This window comes from Papaver somniferum, unplaced genomic scaffold, assembly GCF_003573695.1.
Source record: "Papaver somniferum cultivar HN1 unplaced genomic scaffold, ASM357369v1 unplaced-scaffold_107, whole genome shotgun sequence".
Taxonomy (NCBI): domain Eukaryota; kingdom Viridiplantae; phylum Streptophyta; class Magnoliopsida; order Ranunculales; family Papaveraceae; genus Papaver; species Papaver somniferum.
This window is the reverse complement of record NW_020619603.1, coordinates 5,101,689-5,120,372: the sequence shown is the minus strand read 5'-3', so window position 1 is coordinate 5,120,372 and position 18,684 is coordinate 5,101,689. Positions and strand designations below refer to the sequence as shown.

General features: G+C 43.8%; 1 protein-coding gene across 1 annotated transcript; it reads right to left on the bottom strand.

The window, feature by feature from the left end:
- Positions 1 to 9,329: 9,329 nt before the first annotated feature.
- LOC113327926 lies at positions 9,330 to 9,926 on the bottom strand. The gene has a single exon (XM_026575039.1). The coding sequence runs from the start codon at positions 9,924 to 9,926 to the stop codon at positions 9,330 to 9,332; it is 597 nt and encodes a 198-aa protein (XP_026430824.1).
- Between the last annotated feature and the right edge of the window lie 8,758 nt (positions 9,927 to 18,684).

Here is an 18,684-nt window from a genome sequence, read left to right as displayed (position 1 = left end):
CGTTACTCCTGTCAGATGATAAGGGTCACGTGACATCCGAAAACTGTAGGTCCATCACGTCTGACCCACGTGGCTCCTTATTCTTCGCGCCACCTGAATCTATTATGTGCTTCTCCTTTCTTCATTCCTTGGTGCATCCTAGCCTAGGATCTTTCCACCTAGCCCTGTGGATTATTTACACCTACATTTATGCCCCTTCTTCCGCTCGTGTGCTTGGCACGAGGGGAAGAAAATCGTTCCATCTTCCCACGTCCTAGGGCATGCCGTGAATCCCGCCTTGCAGTTTCCCACTATCACCCTTTTATGACCTGTAACCGTTGATGTCGGTCGAGACTCCTCTTCCTATAAATACCTCCATTTACTTTCGCTTTCATTCATTTACGATTTTCAGAGAGTTTAAGAACCAAATTATTTCCTTCATACGCTGCTTCCTTACTGCCGCCATTGATTCCGGTGATCTCTGTTTTCTTTATCACTTGGTTTCATTTTCTTCGCTGGTGAAGGTTGTGATAGTCGCCGCTGGTCCTTCCTCTTTGCTTCTTTTCTCGTTCGTTTGATATTAATCTTTAGGGTTCTTCAACTGGTTCCGCCATGGCGACTTCTTCTCCATCGATGACTGAAAAGCGGTGCGTGAGTGATACCTTTTCCGATAGCGATGTTGTTTCCCTTGATTCCTTATTTTTACTTGAGAGTCCCTCACATCACGATTACCGTGCTATAAAATCCATTTTCCCTGATGGTTCTCCTTCTTTTTCATGTAGGGTTTACAAGAGAACTTCCAAAGATTTGACTGATGAAGAATTTATCGATCAGCTGAAGGACGAGTTTTCTCTTTAGGACTATGAGGTAACCCTAGTCTCGGGCCAAACCGGTGTGTTGAAGAAGGCCGATGTCGATAGGCATGAGCAATCTTCTGAGTCGATTATCATTACCCGAGGGCAACTAGAGTTTGGTCTTCGCTTTCCTCTATACAACCCTGAAGATCCCTTCTATTATGAGGTGTTGTCGCAGCTCCTTCCATATCGGGCCTTGACTCAGTGGAATGGAAATACTTTTCGGGTGATGAACGAGTGGAAGAGGCGAGGAGAGGGTAGTTTTACTGAGGCCGAGTGGTCCACCTACAAACCGTCTTGAGCTCCCGAGTACACTTCTGCCAACTTTGTTGTTAACTATCGGAGCGGGACCGCTAACAATGGCGATCTTGCTGGGTTTGCCGCTAGTCCTCATCGCCAAAAGACTCTTCCTGAAGGTGCTTCAAGGTTAATGCTAGATGCTGATCCTGTTGACAAAGTTTCGAACAAGCATGCTCGTCACACTAATGACCCATACTGGGACCGAGTTGCGCTTCTCGTTCGCGGCCAGATCTTGCATGGTAGTTTTGCTCCTCCTGAATTTCCTGCTGAACCGTATCCTTTCCGGGTGATTAATGATGATAAGGTATGATGTTCATTCTTAATTTTCTTTGACTCCCACTATATCGGCTTGAGGTGCTGATTATCTTCTCGTCGTAGGCTAAGCCCCAAGGCGAGTCTGGTAAGGCGGATCTTGTTTCCAAGAAAATAACTGCTAGCACAAGGGTCGAGGAATATCAGGGGAAGGTAACAAACATACATCTTTTATCCTAAGTACATGTACTTTCCCCTGTTTTTTGCCTTCACGTGTTCTGACGCTGAGCCTTGTGCAGAAGTTACCTAGGCGCGAGGAAGAAGATGTCAGAGGGTCCTCGGATCAAGATGGTAACACTTTTATCCCTCGGCCCTTCCTGCCTTAGCTCTTGGGAGAGTTGGCAAGGAATCAATCTGACGCTTTATTTGAAGTTGTAGGTGGTGAGGGGCACGTTCCGAGGCGTAATCCTCCTCGAGGTAAGGTAGCTGCAAAGGGTGTGGTACTGAAGGGTGCAAACGTTGTCATCGATATTCCTAACCAAGACGATGATGATGATATCTTCGGCGATGACTCTCTTCACGAGAAGGAAACAGAGAAGGATGTGGAGGCCGCTGTTGCGACGTCCGGTTTACAGTCCGGCAATCAAGGGTTGGTCGAAACATATGTGTCGAGTAAGGTGGTTAATGTTGAGCCAAAAGTATTGCAGAGGCTTCCACAGGTTAATTTTGGGTTTACGTTGGGTTTCCAAATGTTATTCACCATATCGGGCCCCGTCTGTGACTCGCTCGACGCACTAAATTCTGCGGAATTTGGCTCCTTTACTGATGAGCAGATGATCGCCACCGTGCCCCAGTATCACGAGATGACGCACCTTTGACACTATGGTGAATGATTTGTTTATGATTTCTCTTTGATGTTATCGACCCTTACTGACTTTCCTTGAGATGGATCATGTCGGACGTGAATCGGGCGAGATTGGAGGCTGCTCTTCGCCGACAGGAGGTCCGACAGCTTGAGTCCGTCAAGCTTCAGTTGCAGTTGGAGAAGGATCGATGTCGTGAACTGAAGGTCAAGCTTGCTGACGCCCAAGGTACGCTTCTTAGACACTTGTGTTACTGATTGAGTTCTTCTGTCAATATACTGAGTCGGGTATTATTCTTCTAGCCGAGTTAGCTAGTCTAGATCTAGATGCTGCTTCGGAGTATAGGATCATTAAGAGGAAGTGGGATATCGAGAGAGATCTCGTGGAGAATCTTCGGCAACTAATTTCCAACAAGGATGGGAAAATATACCGTCAAAAGGCCGAGATCCAACTCCTGCACGAAGAGTTGGATAGATATCTCCTGTTCGAGTATGTGCCCGAGGAAATAGATAACCTGCGAGCTCACCTGGGCACTTTTCAAAGACTCGCTGCTGATAAAACATTATTGGTCGATAATCTAGAAAGTCAGAATCGTTCTTTACGGCTACAGAATCGAGATCCTCATGAGGATCGACGCCGAATCTTGAGAGATAAAACTGTGGCCGAACAGTCAAATAGAGATCTTCTTGAAAGGACTAAGGAATTTGATAAGAAGGATAGTGACTTAGAGTGGGCCCAATCTCAATTATCGACGCTACAAGTATCCCATAACCGGTTGAGAGTCGAGTGGAGTGATCACAAGAAGTATTTCCCCACCAACGAGTTCAACGAGCAGTACTACAATGAACTGACCATGAAGATTTCCAAGGCCGAGGACGAGTTAGCTAAATCTGTTGAGTTGCTAGAATTCATATTGCCAATCCGTACAGGTCTCTAGAGAGCATGTCGGGTTGACTTCGGGACTAGGCTAGCTTATTGTCCTTGTTTTGTATGATTGATAGATTGTTTGTGTTGTGCTACAGCCGAGCAGGGTCGCGTCAAGGATCTGGAGCATGAGGTACATAGGTTGAAGAAGGTCGAGGGAGATATGCAGGTCAAGCTTACTACTGCCGAGGCGACTTCTCAGCTGCTTACTCAACAGATTGCTCAGGAGAGGACTGCTCATCATAACGAGCTTGTAGACGCGATTACTGCTGGTATCAATGAATACATCGAGCGCAAGCGTCGAGAGGTCGCTCTGAGGAGGGGAGTAGTTGGTGTTGTTCCTCCCAAATATTGAATGGTTCTTTTGTAGTGTTGTGCCACTAGTTTGCCCCTTGTCTTGGGTTGTAATTCGCTTAAACACTTAACCCTCCTTTCTTGATAAATTTTATTAATGGGGCGCTGCATCGCCATGTTTGTTGGTTGCTTTTTCTTTGACACTGTTTGTTGTTTATGTTTAAGTTAACGATGTGTGACTTTGTTATAGTTATCTTGCCGTTTTCGTTCCATACCTGCATTCCGTATCACACATGTTAGTATTTAAAACCTTTTCTGTCGAACACACTCAACAAGGAGGGTCATCGGGCCCGATGCTATGTCCTGGTCGAGGTATCTCATCACTATCTTTTAAATTCAGTGGAAGGATATTGGTCGTCCTAGTTACTGGGCCTGATAATCCCGAGCGGTTATCGATCAACCAACTCGGGTAAGTGGTCACGGCCACTTGCGATGGGGGTAACCTTTCAGATGTAAGTAGGTTACCTGGATGAGAAGAAACCGTATCTTAAAAACCTTTGGTATCTGGTTTCCACCAGTACCCTTAGGCTACCTCGGCACTTGCACACTGCCACTACCCAGAGTATCGAATAACCAGTCGATTGTAAGTCACCTCGGCACTTGCACACTGCCACAGCCCCGAGTACGAATGACCATTCGAGTGTAAGTCACCTCGGCACTTCTACATTGGCTTTGCCCCGAGTACGAATGACCATTCGAGTGTAAGTCACCTCGGCACTTCCTCACTGCCATTGCCCCGAGTAAGAATGAAAAGTATCTTTATCTGTTTTTCTCGAACTCCTAACGGGTGATAGAGCTTCATATATTGGGCGTTCCACGGTTTTAACTCTGGTTTTCCGTCCGGTTTTAGTAATCGATAAACGCCTTCACCCACTTTAGACATGATTGTGTATGGTACTCCACACTTTACCTCCTTTTTTATCACGCTCCCAATCGGCTAAACACTTTAGTACTAATTGCCCCGGTAGGAATTCTCTTGGAAGAACTCGTTTATTGTATTCCCGCTGTAATATCCTTTGCTAGTTTTCCATTTTTTGTAGCGCCATCTCTCTTGTTTCCTCTAAGTCGTCGAGCTTGGCCAAAATGAGATCGGCCGAGATGTTTTGCCTTCATGCTTCGGTTCTCGTGGTGAGTACCATCGCCTTTGTTGGTAGAATCACTTCAGTTTCATAAGTGAGCATAAAAGGTGATAGCCCAGTTGCCTCCCTTCGGGTTGTTCTATAAGCCCATAAAATGTTGTAAAGTTCCTCACACCATTCACCGCACTCCCATCCAATTTTTTCTTCAAATTATCGACGTTGTTTGTAATTTCGGCCTGCCCATTGCTCTGAGGATATATGGGGGTGGCCTTACTTTTCCTAATGTTGTAGGTGTTGAACAACATATCAATGTTTTCTCCTTGAAGTTGTTTTCCATTGTCCGAGACGATAGCTGCCGGTATTCCAAAACGACATATGATGTGTTCCCAAATGAATCTGAAGACATCTTTATCTCGGATATGTTTCAAAGGTGCTACCTCTACCCATTTAGTAAAGTAGTCCGTAGCCACGATTAAGTACTTTCTTTGCCCCGATCCCACATGCAGTGGTCCCACAATGTCGATTCCCCACTTGGCGAAGGGACATGGGATTACTACTGAGTTCAACGTTACGGATGGTGCATGTATCTTCTTGCCTTACCGCTGGAACTCCTCGCAAGGTTGTGTCATCCGTTTTGCGTCATCATTCATATAGGGCCAGAAATATCCCATCGTTTTATCCCTAGCCGACAGACTCCGACCCGAGCTATGGTTTCCAGCTGCTCCATAGTGTAGTTCATTCAAGATTGATTGGCCTTCATCCTTGGTAAAACATATTAGTAATAGTCCTAAGTAAGACTTTTTGTATAGGATTCCGTCCCTCAGCTTATACGCAGCCGATTTACTCTTGACTTTGTTGATCTCTGGTCGCCCTCTGGGTAGCTCGCCTGTTTCTAACTAAAAATGGATCGGCTTTATCCAATCTCCTTCCTGATACCTATCGGCCGTGTTGACAGCCACGTCGATGCGTATTTATGGTACCTCTGGTATTGAGGGTGTAAGAAGCCTCACGACTCGGATGCCTTCCACAGTAGGATCCGTTAACCGAGACGCTATGTATGACAAAGCGTCGAAATGTCGGTTGTCTTTTCTGCTTATGTGACGAAATTTGATGTTGGGGATCTGGTCGATGTATAATTGGGCAAGTTCCCAGTACTTTTGCAAAATCGGGTCATGGATAGCATATTTGTCGGATTGCCAGCTGCGAGTCACTAGTCAGTCTCACATCCTGTAGTCCCATTTCAACGATTATCCTTAGAGCATGGATCACCGCCTCGTACTCTTTAACATTGTTCGTTGCTTTAAACTCCAATCGAAATGAGTGGACTATCTTCATTCCTTCGGGTGTGGTGAAGACTAGCCCAAGGCCTGATCCATCTTTGTTCGATGATCCATTGACGAAAACTTCCCATCGTGTCGGGTTGCTCGCCTCCAGTAGGTCGGCTGGATCCTCCCGATATTCCTCCATTCCCGGGATATCTTCGACCTCGTCTTCGTAACTTAATGGAAAATCCGCAAGGAAATCTACCACAACTTGTGCTTTCACCGCTGTTCTCATCTCGTAAAAAACATTAAATTATTTAATTTGCGCCCCCACTTAGAAATTCTTCCTGATCGGCCTGCATTGTCTAGTACCGCTTCGATGGGCGATTTGGTGAGTACGCGGATCCGATGGGCTTGAAAATACATCCTCAACTTTAGAGTGGCGAACGCTAATGCCAGAATCATTTGCTCCATCCGTGTGTAATTTTTCTGGGTCGGGCTCAAGGTTTTTCTGATAAAGTAAACGGGTTTCTCTTCGTTTCCTTCATTCTTAACCAAGACTGCACTGATAGCATATGAAGTTGCTCCGAGGTATAGGGTAAGAACCTCCGAGGGCTCGGGTCTCTGCAATACTGGGAGGCTTGCAAGATGTAATTTAATATTCTGAAAGGCTTCCTCACACTTGTCCGTCCACTTTAATTTTTCTCCCTTCTTAAGAGTGCTGAGGAAGTTTTTACACTTGTCCGAAGACCGGGATATGAATCTCCCTAGTGCCGCTATGCTGCCGTTTAGTTTTGGTATGTCTTTCACCGTTGCAGGCGACGGCATCTCGAGGATGGCCCTGACTTTGTCGGGATCCGCTTCTATCCCCTTGGGTGTGATGATGTATCCCAAGAATTTCCCCGAGGTTACCCAAAAATCACACTTAGCAGGGTTAACCTTCATCTTGGAATCCTTCATCGTCTGTAAGATCTCCTGAAGGTCTCGGATGTGGTTCTTGGCTAGGCGACTTTTTAACAGCATGTCATCGACATAAACTTCGATGGTGTTATGGATCTTGTCCTCGAACATGTCCCCTACCAGCCTTTGGTATGTGGCACCCGCATTCTTCAATCCAAACGACATCTTGGTGTACCAATATAGGCCCCTTGGTGTGAAGAAAGAGGTATGTTCTTGATCCTCGGGGGCCAATGGTATCTTGTTATACCCATAGTACCCATCCATTAAGGTTATCGCCTCGTATCCTATTATCGATTCTACCAGTTGATCGATGCTTGGGAGAGGAAAGATGTCATTCGGGCAAGCTTTGTTTATGTCGCTGATGTCAATACATATTCTGACTCCTCCATTCTTCTTTGGTACCACGACCATGTTATATATCCACCGTGGGTACTGAGATTTTCGGATTATTCTTGCTTCGTGTAGTTTCTTTAATTCTTTCTCGACGGCCGTCTGCAACTCTGGTGCAATTCGCCTCATCTTTTGTCAGACAGGTTTGAAACTTGGGTCGACCTTTAAATGATGGCAACATATTGTCGGGTCTATGCCCTCCATATCGTGCATGTTCCATGCGAAAGCATCCATATTCTCCCGCAGGACTATTGCGAGCCGATTCACCTATTCATCCGATAACAATGACCCGATCCTTACTATCCTCGTCTCTTCATTCGTTCCCAAATTGATCTCTCGTGTGGGCTCTACGGCCGAGAAATTTGGTTTTGGCTCCCTTACCGGTGACAATTCCTATAATTGCTATAAGGGTTCTTGCTCTTTGGCTTCGAACGCCATGACTGCCTGGGAGATAAACTTTTCCAGTTCTTCTGCCGCCCTGGCTTCTTTGGCCTTGTTTTTCTCCCTTCGCTGATGTGCTCGTCGTTCCTCATTTATCTGAATATCGACTTGCATACATTACCTGGACGCCTGTGAATCTCAGCCTTAGGCTACCTCGGCACTTGCACACTGCCACTACCCCGAGTATCGAATATCCAGTCGATTGTAAGTCACCTCGGCACTTGCACACTGCCACTGCCCCGAGTACGAATGACCATTCGAGTGTAAGTCACCTCGGCACTTCCACATTGGCTTTGCCCCGAGTACGAATGACCATTCGAGTGTAAGTCACCTCGGCACTTCCTCACTGCCATTGCCCCGAGTACGAATGAAAAGTATCTTTATCTGTTTTTCTCGAACTCCTAACGGGTGATAGAGCTTCATATATTGGGCGTTCCACGGTTTTAACTCTGGTTTTCCGTCCGGTTTTAGTAATCGATAAACGCCTTCACCCACTTTAGACATGATTGTGTATGGTACTCCACACTTTACCTCCTTTTTTATCACGCTCCCAATCGGCTAAACACTTTAGTACTAATTGCCCCGGTAGGAATTCTCTTGGAAGAACTCGTTTATTGTATTCCCGCTGTAATATCCTTTGCTAGTTTTCCATTTTTTGTAGCGCCATCTCTCTTGTTTCCTCTAAGTCGTCGAGCTTGGCCAAAATGAGATCGGCCGAGATGTTTTTCCTTCATGCTTCGGTTCTCGTGGTGGGTACCATCGCCTTTGTTGGTAGAATCGCTTCAGTTTCATAAGTGAGCATAAAAGGTGATAGCCCAGTTACCTCCCTTCAGGTTGTTCTATAAGCCCATAAAATGTTGTAAAGTTCCTCACACCATTCACCATACTCCCATCCAATTTTTTCTTCAAATTATCGGCGTTGTTTGTAATTTCGGCCTGCCCATTGCTCCGAGTATATATGGGGGTGGCCTTACTTTTCCTAATGTTGTAGGTGTTGAACAACATATCAATGTTTTCTCCTTGAAGTTGTTTTCCATTGTCCGAGACGATAGCTGCCGGTATTCCAAAACTGCATATGATGTGTTCCCAAATGAATCTGAAGACATCTTTATCTCGGATATGTTTCAAAGGTGCTACCTCTACCCATTTAGTAAAGTAGTACGTAGCCACGATTAAGTACTTTCTTTGCCCCGATCCCACATGCAGTGGTCCCACAATGTCGATTCCCCACTTGGCGAAGGGACATGGGATTACTACTGAGTTCAAGGTTACGGATGGTGCATGTATCTTCTTTCCATACCGCTGGAACTCCTCGCAAGGTTGTGTCATCCGTTTTGCGTCATCATTCATATAGGGCCAGAAATATCCCATCGTTTTTTCCCTAGCCGACAGACTCCGACACGAGCTATGGTTTCCAGCTGCTCCATAGTGTAGTTCATTCAAGATTTATTGGCCTTCATCCTTGGTCAAACATATTAATAATAGTTCTAAGTAAGACTTTCTGTATAGGATTCCGTCCCTCAGCTTATACGCAGCCGATTTAATCTTGACTTTGTTGCTCTCTGGTCGCCCTCTGGGTAGCTCGCCTGTTTCTAACTAAAAATGGATCGGCTTTATCCAATATCCTTCCTGATACCTATCGTCCGTGTTGACAGCCACGTCGATGCGTATTTATGGTACCTCTGGTATTGAGGGTGTAAGAAGCCTCACGACTCGGATGCCTTCCACAGTAGGATCCGTTAACCGAGACGCTATGTATGACAAAGCGTCGGAATGTCGGTTGTCTTTGCTTATTATGTGACGAAATTTGATGTTGGGGATCTGGTCGATGTAAAATTGGGCAAGTTCCCAATACTTTTGCAAAATCGGTTCATGGATAGCATATTTGTCGGTAATTTGTCGGATTGCCAGCTGCGAGTCACTAGTCAGTCTCACATCCTGTAGTCCCATTTCAACGACTATACTTAGAGCATGGATCACCGCCTCGTACTCTGTAACATTGTTCGTTTCTTTAAACTCCAATCGAAATGAGTGGACTATCTTCATTCCTTCAGGTGTGGTGAAGACTAGCCCAAGGACTGATCCATCTTTGTTCAATGATCCATTTACGAAAAATTCCCATCGTGTCGGGCTGCTCGCCTCCAGTAGGTCGGCTGGATCCTCCCGATATTCCTCCATTCCCGGGATATCTTCGACCTCGTCTTCGTCACTTAATGGAAAATCCGCCAGGAAATCTGCCACAACTTGTGCTTTTACCGCTGTTCTCATCTCGTAAAAAACATTAAATTATTTAATTTGCGCCCCCCACTTAGAAATTCTTCCTGATCGGCCTGCATTGTCTAGTACCGCTTCGATGGGCGATTTGGTGAGTACGCGGATCCGATGGGCTTGAAAATACGTCCTCAACTTTAGAGTGGCGAACGCTAATGCCAGAATCATTTGCTCCATCCGTGTGTAATTTTTCTGGGTCGGGCTCAAGGTTTTTCTGATAAAGTAAACGGGTTTCTCTTCGTTTCCTTTATTCTTAACCAAGACTGCACTGATAGCATATGAAGTTGCTCCGAGGTATATGGTAAGACTTCTGAGGGCTCGGGTCTCTGCAATACTGGGAGGCTTGAAAGATGTAATTTAATATTCTGAAAGGCTTCCTCACACTTGTCCGTCCACTTTAATTTTTCTCCCTTCTTAAGAGTGCTGAGGAAGTTTTTACACTTGTCCGAAGACCGGGATATGAATCGCCCTAGTGCCGCTATGCTGCCGTTTATTTTTTGTATGTCTTTCACCGTTGCAGGAGACGGCATCTCGAGGATGGCCCTGACTTTGTCGGGATCCGCTTCTATCCCCTTGGGTGTGATGATGTATCCCAAGAATTTTCCCGAGGTAACCCAAAAATCACACTTAGCAGGGTTAACCTTCATCTTATACTCCTTCATCGTCTGGAAAATCTCCTGAAGGTCTCGGATGTGGTTCTTGGCTAGGAGACTTTTTAACAGCATGTCATCGACATAGACTTCGATGGTGTTATGGATCTTGTCCTCGAACATGTCCCCTACCAGCCTTTGGTATGTGGCACCTGCATTCTTCAATCCAAACGACATCTTGGTGTACCAATATAGGCCCCTTGGTGTGAAGAAAGAGGTATGTTCTTGATCCTCGGGGGCCAATGGTATCTGGTTATACCCCGAGTACCCATCCATTAAGGTTATCGCCTCGTATCCTATTATCGATTCTACCAGTTGATCGATGCTTGGGAGAGGAAAGATGTCATTCGGGCAAGCTTTTTATAGGTCGCTGAAGTCAATACATATTCTGACTCCTCCATTCTTCTTTGGTACCACGACCATGTTAGATATCCACCGTGGGTACTGAGATTTTCTGATTATTCTTGCTTCGTGTAGTTTCTTTAATTCTTTCTCGACTGCCGTCTGCAACTCTGGTGCAATTCGCCTCATCTTTTGTCAGACAGGTTTGAAACTTGGGTCGATCTTTAAATGATGGCAACATATTGTCAGGTCTATGCCCTCCATATCGTGCATGTTCCATGCGAAAGCATCCATATTCTCCCGCAGGACTATTGTGAGCCGATTCACCTATTCATCCGATAACAATGACCCGATCCTTACTATCCTCGTCTCTTCATTCGTTCCGAAATTGATATCTCGTGTGGGCTCTACGGCCGAGAAATTTGGTTTTGGCTCCCTTACCGGTGACGATTCCTGTAATTGCTATAAGGGTTGTTGCTCTTTTGCTTCGAACGCCATGACTGCCTGGGAGATAACCTTTTCCAGTTCTTCTGCCGCCCTGGCTTCTTTGGCCTTGTTTTTCTCCCTTCGCTGATGTGCTCGTCGTTCCTCATTTATCTGAATATCGACTTGCATACATTACCTGGACGCCTATGAATCGCCGACGACCTCTGTTATACCTTTATTCGTTGGAAATCTCAGCCTTTGATGGTAGGCTAATGCCGCCCCTTTAATACCGGCGATCCAAGGTCTCCCGATAATAGCTTCGTAGGGTGAGGCGACATCGACTACACAGAATGTGGTTAGAGTATCCAAATAACTGCCCCCATCCGATATTCTCAGAGTTACTTCGCCCTTTGGGATGGTCACGGTTCCATTGAAGCCATAAATTCGATATGTTGAGGGGACGAGAATGTCATCTGAAAATTCCATTCTCTTGAAGGTGTCGTAGAAAAGCACCTCGACTGAGCTCCCACTGTCTACCAGTATCCTTCTCACTCCCCATTCTTCAATTAGCAAGGTAATGACCAAGGGGTCGTTATGGTCTTGACCGTTCATCGGGACATCCTTAGGCGAGAAGGAAATGGATTACATCATCCAAGGTTCCATCGGCATGGTCTTGGCTACACTGATGATTTATTTACCATTATGTTCCCTCTTGTGGATTCTAGAAGTGATTCCTGGACTTATATTGTACTCCTGTGTGGATGAGTGCGAGATGGTGTTAACAAACTGAGTTGATCTGCCAATTCGAACCTGGTGAACAGGTGCATCGGGTTCGGTGGTCTCCTATGGTGCTTGTCGGACGAACTTCCTCAGGTATCCGTCTCGGATAAGATGTTGCACGATATCTTTCACCTCTCGACAATTATTGGTGGAGTGACCTCTGTACTGATGGTAGTGGATGTACCTACAACTTAGAGTACCTTTCTAATAGTTCCAAGTGAGGTACCTTTCTAATATTTCCTTTTGATCAAGTCCCAAGTGAGGTACCTTTCTAATAGTTAAAACACATGGAGAATGATAATCACCCACAAACTTAGAGTTTTCAGTGTCTCTAGAAAGACTAGTCACAACTTCCCTACTTTCAAGGTCATATGATTCCTGAAAATGGTCAATTGATTCTTCTAAGTCAGGTTCATCCTTACTCATCTCTACGAGTTCACTTTCTTTGTATAAGACTAATGTTTCTAAATCGCTAGACTCTAAAACAATATTCTCAGGAAAAAACTTGTTCCTCTAAACCATTATTAGCTTCGTAATCAAAAGGAAATACTACATCGTCTAAAACGGAGTATCTCTAGTCAAATCCTCGTCCTTTTGAATAGGTTAATAATTATTAAAATTATTTGGATTTGAACTAGAAACATTATCATTATTAATCTCAATTGGAGTAGCAAATTCCGGATCACTATGCCTACTTATTTCAAATTCTTTATCAACACTATCCTCATCATAATCATCATTATAATAACATGAAAATAGATGAATCTCATATAAACAAGTAGTGTTACCAATTTTATCCTCGTCATCTTGATTATGTGAATAACTATCTTCATTTTCAAAGATACTATTGGAAACACTATATTGGAAATTAAGAGCAGTTACAATCTGGGCCTCTAACAAAATATTTTGAGTCGACTCACATGACTTCCTGATTGAATCTAGGAAAGAAAGTTCAATCGTTGCATTTCTTTCGTCCATAACTAAGTTATTCATTTCTGCTAACTTACGTGTTGACTCTAGTAGAGAGGAATTTTGCTCGTATGACCGGTTGGCGTGTGGATAGTAATTGGGATCAACATGGTATGGAACATAACCTTCAAAAGTCTTATGTTCCCAACCATTATTCACACTATGGTCAAAGTAGTAACGTCCATTTTGAAACTCAGTCTGATATTCGTTGTATTGGCTATTGTAATACCAGTTCGACATTCTGTTGCAGGGTGTGAGTTGTCACACAAAATAAAACCCACTGAAAGGGGATTCATGGGTGGATAGAATCTTATCTCCCGTACCAGAAGGGCATTGAACCGTTGAAGTCGACTCAGGCCACCGACTCCGATGTCAGTGTACGAACTCGAGGGGCCGAGACAGTATCGTAACTGTCGTCCTTCCCTGCAAACAATTTATATTTAATTTTTAACCCTTCCTTAGGGTTTTAAAAATAATGTCCAAGTCCAAAAAATAAAGTCCAAAAAGTGTCCAAAAAGAAAAAAGAAAAATTACAACAAACCAAACCCTAATATAGTTTCCAAAAATAAAAACAAATAAAATAATTATGTACAAAATCTTCTTCTTCACTCCTTTCAGATTCCTCTTTTCTTTCCTTCTTTGGCGATGCTTTCCTTTTATAGCACTTTTTCTTTCCTTGTAGCTTCGCTCCAAATTTGAAAGAATCGAAAATACCAAAGGCGTAAAAGAGAACAAAAATTCAAAATAATAAAATATCTAAAACCTAATACAAATCCGCGTCGGCGATGCCAAAAATTGATGTAGTTTTTCAAGTGGTAAATAAATTTCGTTCAACTCGGACTTGTGTAGACTCGATTCTAGACTTAAATACTAATTCTAATAAATATATACAAAAATATGGTAGCAGTATCGGAAGAAACTGGGACTTAGGATTCCACCAAACTCACAACATAAGGTTCAAATATTAATTCTTTTAACAATTATAGAACAATAAAGACATGGAGTCTTATTTTTGTCAAGGTAGATTCTCAAAACTTTAGTTGTAAATCCTAAGCATGGGACATCAAAACATCTAAGCAAGCAGGACCCATCAAACTAGATGACAACTAATTAATCAAAATCATAACTCAATTTTAATTAGTGCAAAACTCATATAAGAATTAAATATAATTACCCAAGTATGATATTAGGATTCCTCCGTCATCCCAGTGTTGGAGTTTAGCTCTTCATGGTGAAAACACACTCAACAGTTATATCTCATGGCTCAAAAGGTGTTTTTACTGAAGGTATGTGAGAAAAGAATGAAAGTAGCTTAATCATAAAAGTTATAATTGTTACAGATCGAGTGTTACAAGGAATTGTTGCAAACTGAACATAATTGTACTAATGGACTGTTACAGGATTTGAAATTTAAGACCTTATGAACGACTTTCCTGCACAGTTGTATGTTCTTCAGCTTCGTTTTCTTCCTGCTGCTGCTGCAACTCCTCCTGCAGCCTGAGTTTCGGCTCTGCAGCCACACAGAAACTTCCCCAAACTCCCTCCTCGACTCTCGACCTATCCCAACTCCTTATATACTCAACAGTTCCCCAAATCACTCGAGTTAATCTCTGTTTTCTTCACCCACAATCCATGGGATATTTTTCTTCTTTTCCACGAAAAATAACTCTCTGGGATAACTTCTTACTTTTTTTTCCGTCCGTCTGTTGCTGTAAATATCTCTCTCATTGATATAGTAAATCTGCAAAGAGATATTTCCTTCATGTCGGTCACGTATCTTCCATAATTAAGATAGAATATTTCCGAATATGTCTTCCCTGTTTTGAAGAGACGAGTATGGAAACTTGAATATTTTCGACTAAATACACGTAACTAATCTTGTTTTGAATTAATCAAATCATTCCCTATAGAAAGTCCGACCATATCTCCTCTTTGTTGCATGCAACTTCCCGAAATAAAAGCCAACAAAATACCCGATAAACCCTTTTCTCTCTGTGTTGTTTATAACCGTTGATTTCCGATTCTATACCCATTACCTCGCCTTTTTTGTCATAAAAGGATCATACCATTACCATGAAGATATCAACGAGATTGTCGACCAAAATCCCACACAGGCAATACGCAGATGAACAACTCTTTTGAACGCGACATTTCCCGCCAATTTCAATTCTCACGTAAAGAAGGTGAAGTCCCCCTAACAGAAATGGGGGTGAAAATAGCAGTTGGTGGTGAATAGTGATCTGGGTGTCCCTTAGTAATTAGGTTACCCCTTATCCTAACTGAGGGTCCGAATAGTAATTTTCTCACACGAGCGCAAATATCACTTTTCGAGCCATTTTAGGGAAAGAGCTTATTTCTCCAAAAACACCTACAAAAACATAAAATAACCAAATTAATACAAAATCGAGCACTATCAATATATACAATTGAGATAAAAATAGACACATAAATGCATCTATCACCTGGTGAAAGCGCGTAAAACCAGTTCCTTGCCTCGCCCTCTAGGCTTGTTGGGAAGAACTTACACATTACCACCTCATTGTTCTTCCATTGGATTAGCGACATAGTATACATCTTTATGTGTTCAACCGCATCGCCCGTCCCATCAAATCTAGAAGGAAATGAATGGAGTGTACACTTGGGTGGGAAAGCCATTTTCTCAAGCCTTTGGGTGAAGGGGGTTTTCTCGGCCTCGCTTATGACCTCGGCTAACTTATCCTCCTCGCCGTTTCCTGATAGTTTCTTTATCTTTGCTTCTAACTCCCTGATCTTGGCCTCTTTTGAGTTGTCCGACTTCTCATTTCTTCTGCGCCCTTCTTCTTCCGTTGATGAATCCCCAGGTGGACCATACCCTCGGGTAGGTGGTAGTAGGGGTTTACCTCATCGGCCATGATTGCTCGGCCCTGCCGTTGGAGGTAATCGCCCTGATCGGCCTTGATTACCCGATGTTCCTTGGCTGGAAGATCCTATCGACCTGGATATCTGGCTCTGCATCTAATAATTCTCGAATTCTAGTGCCAGGTTCCTCTGTTGCAGCTCTCTTAATGCCGCCTCTTGTCTCCTCTGTCGTTCAAGAATGACGAGTAGTGTTGGATCCATACTCTCGTGACTAGAATGGCCGTTCGGGTGGCTCAAGTGTGCAGGAGGTCGTGTTGTTGTCAACAGTGGTGGACCCGGTAGCATAGGGGGTATTTGAGTCGACGGTGGCGGGATGATTCCACTAGATGCTTCTCGGCCTATCTGGACTTGCCTAAGTCTCTCTAGATCTCGCCCTATAGACTCATGATATTCGGCTTGTTTTCTCGCTTTGCGCCTCTGAGCATGCACGATGAGCGCTTCCTCGTCATCTTCTGTGTCTGATGCAGTAAGCCCATCTATCTGATCGGCCATCTTCTGTGTCGGGATGATCCGCTCCAATGGCGTGGGATCATCATCTCGTCCCAAGTACATTTCCTCCTCCACTGTCGGAATACCTCTTGTAGCTACCCGAGGTCTCTCAGGTGGTGGTGGTCAGTCATTCTATTGTCTCGGCCCTGTTACTCCTTCTTGCATGATGCCGTTGGGAACTGTGTGGTTCCTTAGCGTTCTTCCCGTCCCTGAAGCGCTTTCCATCGAATCAGGTATTTCGTAGGCCCGAGGATCGTCCCTACCTACGTCAGCAAAGACAAACAACACCTTACCTTGATCTTCTTTTCTGAAAGTTATTCTAATATGTACAGATTTAAATGACACGGGCCTGACACTCAAAACTTGACTCCAGAAGTACGATTCCCTCTATTTTTTCAGGCTAGCCTCACCAACCTGACCTGCTTTGACCCTAAGTACTCTTTTAGGCAGGTATCACGCTACGTCTCTTTCAGTACTACACGACGTCGCTCTCAGTACCCGACTTTGCATTAATAACAGTTTGTCCCACATTCCCTATGCTCTAAATCATTAACTCCTAGTGTTTTGTAAGTACAAGGTTCAGATCCGTACCGAAAATCAATTCTAGACAAAATTTCATTAACGTCCTTGGAATTACTCAGGGATGACTTCCCTGAACTCCTTGGGTTTTCTCCGGCGACTAGTGATCTCGCCGTACGACTACTTTGTTCCCTGTTTAGGATCTGACTCCATGGTTCGAAGTCGATCTGTCGAGAGAGGTTTCAACTGATCTTGAAATAAAAAGCTTATTAGCTACTTTGTAAAATTTTCGACACTTGGTAAGTCAGCAAGGAACTTCAAGTGACTTCAACCCTACATCAAAGATGTTACTTGGGAGTCTTGTGAAGTTTCTCAATTGTTAGATTTTCGGAAGTGAAAACAATTATCAAAGATGAAAAAAAACACTCAAATCTACTCGTTTCAAAGCACAACCAGTCGATCTGTCAACAGAGTCTCTCTATGGTCTCGACCAAACGCTGATGGAGTTATTTGGGAGCTCTCGGAAGATTTCCTGCTAACTCGACTGCTCAAATCCGACAGAACTGAAAAACTTTTTTCTACCACCCGACTTTATGAAAAGAAATTTAATGGTCTAACCAAAACTCGAGAAACAAAAGACAGAAGAGACGCTTCACCAAACAGGGTTCATCTCATAGCATCAACTACCACACATGAGGTGTTCTTAAGAGCTTTGTTGATCGTCTCTGTTGATGTGTGCATCCAAGGTATCCGGAGAACTTAGACGTTCTCCTTAGTCGGCGCCAGAATGTAGTTGGATAAAATCACAAACTACATCCAAAGGTGAAGAAGTTAAACTAAACAAGTAGAAACACATACTCAAACATGAACACAAGGATATACGTGGTTCGACATGATTACCTACGTCCACGGGATGAAAGGATGATTGTTATTACTTCTTGTTTTAGGTTACAAGGTGTTCTGTCTTTCTCAAATGAACTATCTCTCCAATTCTCAAGTGTAATTCCCTTTCTCTCTCTCTTTTTCCACCTCCCCTCACTCTCGACAAGCCCTTATATTTATAGGCCATAGTCGAGATACAACGAAATTACAGTGTTGGTCACAATACATCGACTCTGTTGTTTCCTATCGGACCTATCTTAATTACTCTCCCGTCTTTCTGGTGTGGCCGATGGAATCTTGGTCTTTGACCGCCTTTCGCCCCAGGCCGAGTCCTTGGTACTTGATTAGGCACGATATCGCCCTTCTTCCTTGTCGTCCCTTGGTTTTGACCAGTTTCCTTTGTTTGACCGAGTACTCCTTACTCGTCCGTTACTCCTGTCAGATGATAAGGGTCACGTCAAATCCGATAACTGTAGGGACATCACGTCCGACCCACGTGACTCCTTATTCTTCCCGCCACCGGAATCTATTTTGTTCTTTGCCTTTCTTCATTCCTTAGGGCATCCTAGTCTAGGATCTTGCCAGCCAACCCTGTGAATTATCTACACCTACAATACCAATAAAAGTGAAGAACTTGTCGGTACTGGGGTGGGGAATTTTTCACTTTCTTTTCTTAGCTATACTCGTAGGTAATAGACCTTTTTGAAGTTTAAACTTTAATATAATTTTTGCCGTTTAAACCCCAAAATGATAGTAGGTACACAAGAAAGACTTGAGCCCCGCGACAGAAACATAAATTC

What these genes read in the sequence shown, in the direction of transcription:
- LOC113327926 (XM_026575039.1), bottom strand. Translation starts at nt 9,926, where the DNA reads ATGAGAACAGCGGTAAAAGCACAAGTTGTGGCAGATTTCCTGGCGGAT.